Source organism: Larus michahellis, chromosome W (assembly GCF_964199755.1).
Source record: "Larus michahellis chromosome W, bLarMic1.1, whole genome shotgun sequence".
Lineage (NCBI taxonomy): Eukaryota > Metazoa > Chordata > Aves > Charadriiformes > Laridae > Larus > Larus michahellis.
The window spans coordinates 25,899,034-25,909,274 of record NC_133929.1 but is presented as its reverse complement, the minus strand read 5'-3'; the positions used below and the strand labels follow the sequence as shown (position 1 = coordinate 25,909,274).

At 44.9% G+C, this 10,241-nt stretch overlaps 1 protein-coding gene across 2 annotated transcripts in view; it reads left to right on the top strand.

Annotated features, from left to right (window-relative positions):
* Nucleotides 1-806: 806 nt before the first annotated feature.
* The window catches only part of LOC141735566 (uncharacterized), a 52,349-nt gene continuing 42,914 nt past the window's right edge, over nt 807-10,241 (top strand). Inside the window, exons 1-2 of one of the 2 annotated variants that reach the window (XM_074568566.1) lie at nt 807-1,699; nt 7,164-8,817. In XM_074568566.1, the coding sequence (XP_074424667.1) occupies nt 7,633-8,817 (1,185 nt within the window). In that variant the 5' untranslated portion in view covers nt 807-1,699; nt 7,164-7,632. Of the gene's footprint in view, nt 1,700-7,163; nt 8,818-10,241 lie in introns of those variants that run through there. The other variant, XR_012584784.1, reaches the window with a different exon arrangement.

Here is a 10,241-nt window from a genome sequence, read left to right as displayed (position 1 = left end):
GGATTGTGCCTGAATGGATTACACTATCTAGAATGGTTATCTCTGGTGGTTTGATGGCCCCTTAGGTCATATTGTTTACTTTGTGATGTCTGGTACACAAAGTCACTGAATAGTGCTGGGATGTGACTCAGGGCATTTTGTTTGTTAAAGGCACCATTTTGGTGTAGGTTCTTATTGTGATGCAGTGTTGAGACAACCTCAGGCTGAGCCATTTCCACAGCTCCTCCCAGGTTATCTCTGCATAGATAAGGATCCATAAGCATCTGTCAAGGCTAGATGGAGCGAGTTGAACAACAACTCCCTTTTGTGACAACTTCACCTTTTGCGCTCCAAAACCGGTTTGTCTGGGTGATCCCATTCAGTTGCCCTGACCCAGGTGGAGGACATTGCACTTGGCCTTGTTGAACCTCATGAGGTTCACATGGGTCCACTCCTCAAGCCTGTCCAGGTCCCTCTGGATGGCATCCCTTCCCTCTAGTTTATCAACAGCACCACTCAGCTTGGTGTCATCTGCAAACTTGCTGAGGGTACACTTGATCCCACTGTCTATGTCATTAATGAAGATATTAAACAGTATTGGTCCCAATATGGACCCTTGAGGGACACCACTTAGTACTGGTTTCCACTTGGACATTGAGCCACTGACTGTAAGTCTTTGAATGTGGCTATACAGCTGTCCTGGTTCTGGTGGGGATAGGGTTAATTTTCACAAAGAGCTGGGAGGGACAGGTATTCAATACCATGTGACACCATGCCCAGTATATAGCTGGTGGAGTTAGCCTAGAAAGGGTAGAGGAATTGCTGCTTGGGAGTGTGTTGTTGTTTTTCCTCTTTCCTTTGCTGTTCTGTTAAATTGCCTTTATCTCAAACCATGAGTTTTGCCTTTTTCTTCAGATTCTCCCCAGGGGAGCAGGGGGAGTGAGTGAGCGAGCTACTGCATAGTTCTTTGTTGCCAGATGGGGCTAAATGACAACAGTCTTTTTTTGGCACCCAACATGGGGCATGAAGGGTTGAGATAACAACAGATCTGACCAGAGCATATTAGAATGATTTTGTAATAAGTAACTAAAGGGGATTTGCTGATCAAACAAGTTAAGCAAGAGGAACGAACCCATTGTGGCAGTCTTGAGAACTCCCTGTTTAACCAGAAGAGACATGTCCACAATGTTATCTTGCTACACCAACATGGGAACTCCTGTTTGACAAAAAGCTTAACCACAATGTTATCGGAATGTATTGTTTTGAGCTGATTCTGTGACCAACATTTTATCTAAACTACCTCAAGCAAGAAGCTACAGAGGGGCGTACCGAAGATGTCGAAACCCGACCTCCGTGAAGATAAAAAGAGCTGCTCAGCTTGCTTGAATTGGCGAGCCTTTGGTGGAGCTGCGACTCCCCGGCCGCCCAGCGCTGCTTTTGCCTTCCTACCTCAATAAATATTTATTGAATCTATTTCGGACTCGAATTTATTTTAAATTCAACTATAACAAATTTGGTGCCGTGACTCGGATCCAGACAGCCGACTTGGAATTCAACTCTGGGAGGGCGCCCCATCTTCGGATGGTCCCGGAGGAGATTCCGACTTAGCTCACCTGGATTTTCCGAACTGAGATAGGAAAGCAAAAAGAAAAGAGAAAGGAGATACTGCAGTTCCCCGTAATTTTTGTGCACGAAGAGCCGGACGAAGACTCGGGAGTGAGTAAGTATATTGCGGTTCCATTCGGTCGGGGATTGGGTACCCGGGTGCGAGTGACTGAGACGTCCACTGGGCTTAGTAGCCCACCGGACGAAGTGAGTGTGGACCTCCTAATAGTGCGGTTCCCATTGTCCGCGAGGGCGTGGGCCACGAACGGAGGGAAGTGAGTGAATTTTGAGTGAAAGAAGGCACTTTCGGAAGATGGGACAGAAGAAAAGTAGGACTTCTGGTTCTATGCAGGAGATACGGGGTGGGGGTGGGTGTTGGAGTGGGAGACGGACCCGGAGTAACGATGGAGTCTCAATATGAGTATGATCGTTCTCCCTTTATTCAAGTTTTCACAGAGTATATATAGACAGGCAATAAGAACAAGCGTTAGCAACAGATATGTGATTGGTTTACAACCTATGTTTATGTGATTAAGGCAATTATTTCATTGGTACATGTCCTGTGTCCACCCCTTGCTATGTAGCACAACTTTCTTTCTCTATTCACAGATGTGGTTTCTCTTATCTTGTTTACCGACTTGTTACTTCTGCTCCTTGAAGAATTTCAAGGAGAGTTCACGGTCACATTCGGGCCTGTAGTTAAACAGGCTTCTCCTCAAGGCTCATGTGAAAGGCTGGATTGTTCATCGCAATCAGGTCATGTCCCTTCTCACTCAGCCATTCCTCCACAATTCCCCCTTCTTGTTTTTGAACAATCCAGGCTTGGTTTACTACTTTTAACATAGCTCTCTTAATACACGAAAGGACTATACATAAACACAAACCTATGATTACAAGAATTAGTATAATGCGCAAGCCTTCAACAAGCAATCCTAATAGCCATGGTGGCATCCTTCCAAACAAATTAGTTAGCCACTCATCTAGAAAGTTATGACTTTGACGAATCTTGTTTGCATGTTCTTTTAGCCACTGCAACTGTTTGTGAATTGATTCGCTATGATCAGACAGATTCATACAGCACATACCTTCAAAATCTTCACAACCATGCCCTTGGGCTAATAACAAAAAATCAATTGCTGCTCTATTTTGCAAAATTGCATGGCGCATGCTATTTTGATCTTCCAACAAATTCTCTATAATCTCCGTGGTGACATTCGCTTGTTTCTCAGCCCAACAAGCCAACTGTCCTACGTCCTTTAAGGCCCTGCCTGCCGCTACTCCGGGCACAAATAAAGATAAAAACACTCTTTCAGTGGCACTAAGTAAGGTTATTTCATCATTGCAATTTGGTGTGAGACCCATAACATTGCGCTTTAGGCGTCTGGAATGGGAATCCTTGGTTACGTTCTTCCACCAATTTATATTTGGGGCTAATAGTGTTAGTTTACCAAAATAGCATGGACCACCCACCAGGTTTTTCGGAATTCCCTGCCATGCTCGGTCACCACATATTAAGAACACATTTGGTGGCAGAGCTTTTGGGGTGCCATTGTTCCAGAGGGGCATTGGTCGTTTCATTTCAGCCCCATAGGCTCCCAGGCCATCTCTGCTTGTATCATTCGTGCCGCAAAAGGAATTTCGATTTTGATAGTCATAATAGTGTGCCTTAGATGTAACATTTGTCCATCCTGTCCAATCTAATGTTTGAAAAGCATTCAAACCCTTGACGCCAGGTCCTCCAAAAAATATACAAGTTTGAGTCCAATTTTTTGAGGTATTGCCAATTCTCATAGACCCTAATAGATCCAACTCTTGGGGGTCCCAGGGCAACGTAACATTCAAACCACCACCAAGTTTGGCGCTACACTGACTAACGCTTGAGGAGGCACTACAATTATTGGTACTATAGGAGCGAAATTCTTCTACCTTAAAGCTGGGTATTCCTATCAAGCATGTTCTGAAAGGCTCTGTAGCAGAAGCAAGCGATAAGCAAAAAGCTTGTTGCCCTGTTCTGTTCGCCCAGGTAACCCACATGTTTTCCCTGGGTTCAATCTTGTGGAGAGTTATTACCGTCGGGGTCATCATCCCTAGGATCAGGATCTTGAGCATCTTGGTTGTCAGGTGGATCCTGTTGAGTCAGAGCAGGTTTTACGGACCGACTGGGCACCCACACTGGACCGTGATCTGTGGAAACACACATATAACCTCGACCATTAAATATAACTGGGACAGGTCCCATCCAGACTCCAGAAGCTGGGTCTCTATACATTACTTTAAGTTGTGGGATTATTGTTGCACTGTTGAATTTAAGATTCTGGTGATGGACTACCACTGGTGGCTCTTCCCTATCACCCATGAGACAGAGAAAGTTCAATGTAAAGAGCACGCGATGTAACCTTTGTTGGGCATCCGTTTCCATTCCCTTTTGTCTATCTAAATAGTCTTTCAATACCTGATGCGTGCGTTCCACTAACCCTTGTCCTGTAGGTGAGTGCGGGATTCCCGTTGTATGCTCGACCCCCCATCTTTGCAAAAAAACCCTAACCTTTTGTCTAACATAAGCAGGTCCGTTGTCGGTCTTAATGCGCTCAGGTACACCCAATACTGCAAAGCAGGCAAGCAGATGTTTACATATGTGATGCGCCTTTTCCCCGGGTAATGCAGTTGCCCAAACCATTTTTGAAAAAGTATCAATGGTCACATGCACATACCTCAAACGACCAAATTCTGATATGTGCGTAACATCCATCTGCCATAACTCTAAGGCTTTCAGCCCTTTTAGGTTCACTCCTACCCCTATCCCTGGACCATGGTTCCCGCATTTTGGACAAGCTTGAATGATGCCTCGAGCCTCATTGTCTGTTAAATTAAACTGTCTTTTTAACCCTTTAGCATTCTGGTGAAAATTCTCATGACTTTGCCTAGCCTGCTGGAATTTATCCGTTGGGGGCACATGGCAAGCGGAACTAACCAGGCTATCAGCAAGTTGGTTGCCCTGGCCTAATCCTAAGTTCAACTGATGGCTACGAATGTGTACAACACAACAGGCGGCTGTTCGTTGGTCAAGGACAGATCTCATCTGGATAAATAAACTCCCCAGTCGATGATTAGTGGTTTCTCTGAGTAGAGCGTCTTCCAGGCGTGGCACTACTCCAGCCACATATAAAGAGTCTGTTACCACATTCAAGGGAACATTCAGCCAGTTATTCAAGGCCCAAACTACTGCGGTTAGTTCCAATGTTTGAAGGGAATCTCGGGTGTCTCCGTTAATGATATGCTGACACCATTGATCTTTTTCCTGCCAAACACAGGCTGCACGTCGCAAGCGTTTACCTGCATCTGTATATACAGTGATACCATCGGACAGTGGGTCTCCCCGTACTTTAGGTTTTTCTATCCACTGATTTCTTTTTAAAACTTGCCATAGCTTTCCCTGGGGCTGTTGTGAATGAACTCTCCCGCTATATCCTAACAAGGCCTCTTGTATGGTAATGTCATTGCGCAGCCACCATTCTAAGTGTCCGGCGTTGACAGGTATGCTAATGTCCTCTGGTTCTTTACCACTGATTTCTATAATTCGGGATCGACCCTTCCGTATCAGTTCCCCTATTGCTTCAGTTCTCGTTTGAATACTCGTTTTTGGTTGTACCCCTAGAAATACCCATTCCAAAACATGGAACACATCCTCTTTTGTTCTCTTTCCTTCGCATTTGTCAGTGGCATCACCCACAGAGGCGGCGGGAGGATTCATGTCCTCCTTCCTGTTTTGCCACTGACAAATGACGGCATATGGTGACTCTTTGGTATTACATATGAGTAAGGATATAGCCAACAGTAAGAGGCGCCGAGACGACCATGTCGATTGCAGCTTTTGCGCGATGCGTTGTAGCGCTGCTTGTTGCACCGGTGTTAAAATGACGCTATCCGCGGGATGATTGCCTCTCAGCAATTCTGTCAAGGGGGAAATATCGGTGTTTGAGATGCCTACGCAGTTCCACACCCATTGAACGTCTCCTAGCAGTGTCTGGACATCAGTTAAGGTGCGCAACTGGGTAGCTATTTCCGTCTTTTGAGGTCGAATTTTAGAGTCTATGATAGACCAGCCAAGATATTTCCAAGGAGCCGTACGCTGCACCTTTTCAGGGGCAATAACAAGTCCTTTATGTCGGTGAGCTGCCATAAAGACTCATCAGTAAAGGGCTCTTTTTGACAACAGAGAATGTCATCCATATAATGATAGATGATTGTCTCTGGCCACTGGCTCCGCAGTGGCTGCAACGCCCATGCCACATAAAGTTGACATAGGGTAGGTGAATTCTTCATCCCTTGTGGCAATACAATCCATTCATAACGGTCTACAGGTGACGCTTTGTTAACTGCTGGTACTGAGAAGGCAAATCGCTGTGTGTCTTGAGGATGCAAAGGAATGGTGAAGAAACAGTCTTTTAAATCTACTATCAAAATGTGCCAGCCATTTGGCAGCATGCTTGGAGATGGCATCCCAGGCTGTAATGCACCCATAGTCTGCATTTGCGCATTAACTTTGTGTAGATCATGTAAAAGTCGCCATTTTCCACTCTTCTTTGGGATTACAAAGATGGGTGTATTCCAAGGGCTAACAGAGGGTTTAATATCACCAGCTGCAAGCTGCTCAGCAATTAGTTGTCTGGCGATTTGCAGTCGCTCTTCTGTCATGGGCCACTGGTCAACCCACACGGGTGCATTGGAAATCCAAGTCAACGGTGGGTTGGGCGACTGCTCACCAGTGCCTGTGATGGAAAATGGTTCGTTGTCAACACTGCTCCAATCTGACTTAATACATCACGACCGATCAAGGCATTCAGTGTTCCTGGCAACGGTAGCACATAAACTTTCAGGCTTACTTGTTGACCTTCCGGGAATTTCAACTGTATTGGCTGTTTGCTGATCCAGGGTGTGGAGTGCCCTCCAATGCCATTAATAGATGACGTTGGCAGTTCTACAGACCAACCTACTGGCCATATATCTCGACTTATAATTGTAACATCAGCTCCTGTATCTAGCATGGCAAGAATCTCTTTAGCTTGGCCATTTTGTGAGATGGTTATCTCTATCTCGGGACGCTGGTTCATCTGTGTGGTAAAGCAGACAGCAGGTCCCGTAGATCCAAAACCTCGATCACCACGATAAAGTTCTGATTCTGAAGGATAGCCCAACGGATTATCAATGGCAACTATTTGAGCAATTCGGCTACCTTTAGGAATGAACAAGGGAGGACAAACAGTATAAACCATAACGTAAATGCGACCTGTGTAGTCAGCATCGATTACACCAGGCAATACAATCAGTCCTTTTATTCCTGCTGATGATCGACCCAGTAACAGCCCCCCAATAGCACTGGTCTGGTGAAATAAAGGCCCCATTGCGTTACTGGGAACTTTTTGAACTTTAGAGTCGATAAGAGTAACATCTACTGTAGTTTCCACGTCGATCCCCATACTCCCTCGGGTTGCTGGTTGGTGTTGTTGAAGAAAACCTTTTTTTCGTTCTGAGGGTTTATTTGTGTCTGCACGCGGCCGCTCTCCGCACTCGCTTTCCAGTTTCCCGTACAGGCTCTTGTGGCATGAGTGGTCTTTTGACACTTATCGCACCATACGACTTTGCGGCAGTGACGTTTAACGTGGCCGGACTCCCCACAACAGTAACAGTTCCCGCGGAAGGGTCCACCGGATGACCTCAATGACTTCTTTTGTACGACTGCGGACAAAGGCTGCACAATTTCTCGGACAGCTCCTTGCACGGCAGCGGCAACCGTAGAACTCTGCCGCTGAGCTTCAGCTCTTTCTACTCTCATCAACATTTCTTCAACGCCTGCTCCTTTAGGCAGACTGGCTAAAATTTGCCTGGTCGTTTTATTGGCATTGTCAAAGGCCAATATTTTAAACATTTGCTGTTTATTATTATCATCTAAATCAGGATGATTCATGACAGCGTCCCACAACCAGTCAACTCAGCCATTCCTCCACAGGTGGGCTCCCCGATATACCCCAAGATAGCCCGTTAGGCCTAATGATTCGATATTGGGATAGTTCCCCTTCTCGAAAAGGGAAGTCCAAGGAGAAATTGGTCTATTATTGTATGGAGGTATGGGGAAGAAAACAGATAAGAAAAGATTTATATTGGCCAATTCATGGATCCTTAGAGGATTGGATATGCCAACAATTAAACATATATGTTAACAACAAACGACCATTTAATAAGGAGGAGAGTGAATACGCCTTTTTATGGATCCTGGGCACGGCTCAGGCCGCTAATTTGTTTCCATTAAAAGAAAAGAAAAATGATAGAAAGAAAAGGTGGGATGTAGACGAACCTCCAGCGTCTCCCCCACCCTATGTCCCCCCTCCGCAAGGTCCTGAGCAAGATCTCCCTCCAGCAGCCCCCACAGAACCTGGGGAAGAGGCTCCTCCTTCTAATCGAAGAATAACTAGAAGTCAAACTAGAGAAAGGAGGGAGGAAAACTTGTTGTATCCCTTAAGGGAGACTGCTATGGGGGGACCACAACCCGGAGTTGGATTTGTATCTGTACCCCTCAGCTCCGGGGATGTGAGGGAATTTAAGAAAGAAATGGGACACTTGTTAGAGGACCCATTAGGGGTAGCAGAACGTTTTGATCAATTCCTCGGGCCTAACATTTATACTTGGGACGAGATGGAGTCTATTTTAAAGATCTTGTTCACAAACGAAGAACGAGGAATGATCAGAACGGCAGGCATGAGGCATTGGGATCAGAGGCATCAGCATGGTCCCGCCGGAGATGTAAAATGGCCCTTACAGCGGCCCAATTGGGACAATCGAGACCCCGCACATAGAAATAACATGATTGATCTCCAGGATATGATAATTCAGGGGATTAGAGATTCTGTACCCAGAGGGCAAAATATTAATAAGGCCTTTAATGAACAACAAAAGAAAGATGAAACCCCCACCGAATGGCTGGAAAGATTGAGAAAAAGTTTACAGCTATATTCTGGGTTAGACCCCGATAGCCAAGTGGGTCAAGCCCTGCTGAAAACTCAATTTGTAGCTAAATCTTGGACAGATATAAGGAAAAAGTTAGAGAAAGTAGAAGACTGGCAGGAAAGGGGGTTAGATGAATTATTACGAGAAGCTCAGAAGGTGTATGTGAGAAGGGAGGAAGAAAATCAGAAGAAACAAGCCAGAATCCTGATGGCAGCTGTAAGGGAAGGATAAAAGAATGCAGGATGAGGAGATTTTTAAGGAAGATTAGGGGGGTCAGGGGCTCTATTTGCTGGGGACCCCTAAGGTTACTGAGCCCTTGATAAAATTGAAATTGGGTCCTCAGCACAAAGTGTTCGAGTTCCTTGTGGACTCGGGTGCCGAAAGATCAACAGTCCAAAAGTTACCATCTGGATGTGTTGAATCAAAGGATAAACTCCAAGTAGTTGGTGCAAAGGGGGAACCTTTTAAGGTGCCCCTGATAAGGAATGTAACAATAGAAGCCCCAAATAAATATGGAGTGGGAACATTTTTATTGGTCCCAGAAGCTGAGTATAACCTCTTGGGACGAGACCTGATGGTGGAATTAGGAATCAATTTGGAAGTAGAGCAAGAGAAATTAAAAGTAAGATTATGCTTATTAACTGCGGAAGATGAAGCCAAGATTAATCCAGAAACTTGGTATAGCCCAGGGTCGGTGGGAAAATTAAATATCAAACCGATCACGGTCTCCATAAAAGACCCAGACCAGCCAATTAGGATAAAACAGTATCCCATCTCTAGAGAGGGGAGAGTTGCAGTCAGTAATTGAGAGACTTTTGGCCCAAGGGCTTTTGGAACCCTGTATGTCTCCCCACAATACTCCCATATTGCCCGTAAAGAAGCCGGATGGGTCCTATCGTTTAGTACAAGATCTGAGAGCCGTAAATGAACGAACCATTACCCGGTTCCCTGTGGTGGCTAACCTGCACACTATACTTAATCAGTTAAGTCCAGATTATAAATGGTATAGTGTTATAGATTTAAAAGATGCTTTTTGGGCTTGTCCCTTAGAAGGAAAATGTAGGGACTATTTTGCTTTCGAGTGGGAGAACCCCAAGACCCATAGAAAACAACAATTACGGTGGACCGTTTTGCCCCAGGGATTTACAGAGTCTCCGAACTTGTTTGGACAAGCTCTGGAACAGTTACTGGAATCTTATGAATTAAGTCAGGGACTAATTCTAATACAATACGTGGATGATTTATTGATCGCTGGAAAAACTCAAGAAGGAGTCAGAAATGAGAGCATCAAATTATTGAACTTTTTAGGCCTCAAGGGATTAAAGGTTTCTAAGTCCAAATTACAGTTTACGGAAGAAGAGGTAAAATATTTGGGGCATTGGCTCATAAAGGGACACAAGAAATTAGATCCCGAAAGAGTAAAAGGAATTTTGTCTCTAACAGCGCCCACTAATAAAAGACAGATAAGACAGTTATTGGGATTATTAGGGTATTGTCGACAGTGGATAGAAAATTACAGCAGTAAAGTAAAATTCTTGTACGAAAAATTAACTAAAAACGGGTTGGTAAAATGGTCCCCTGAAGATGAGAATCGTTGGGAAAATATAAAAAGAGATCTGGTAGAAGCACATGTCCTCAGTTTACCCGATATCCGT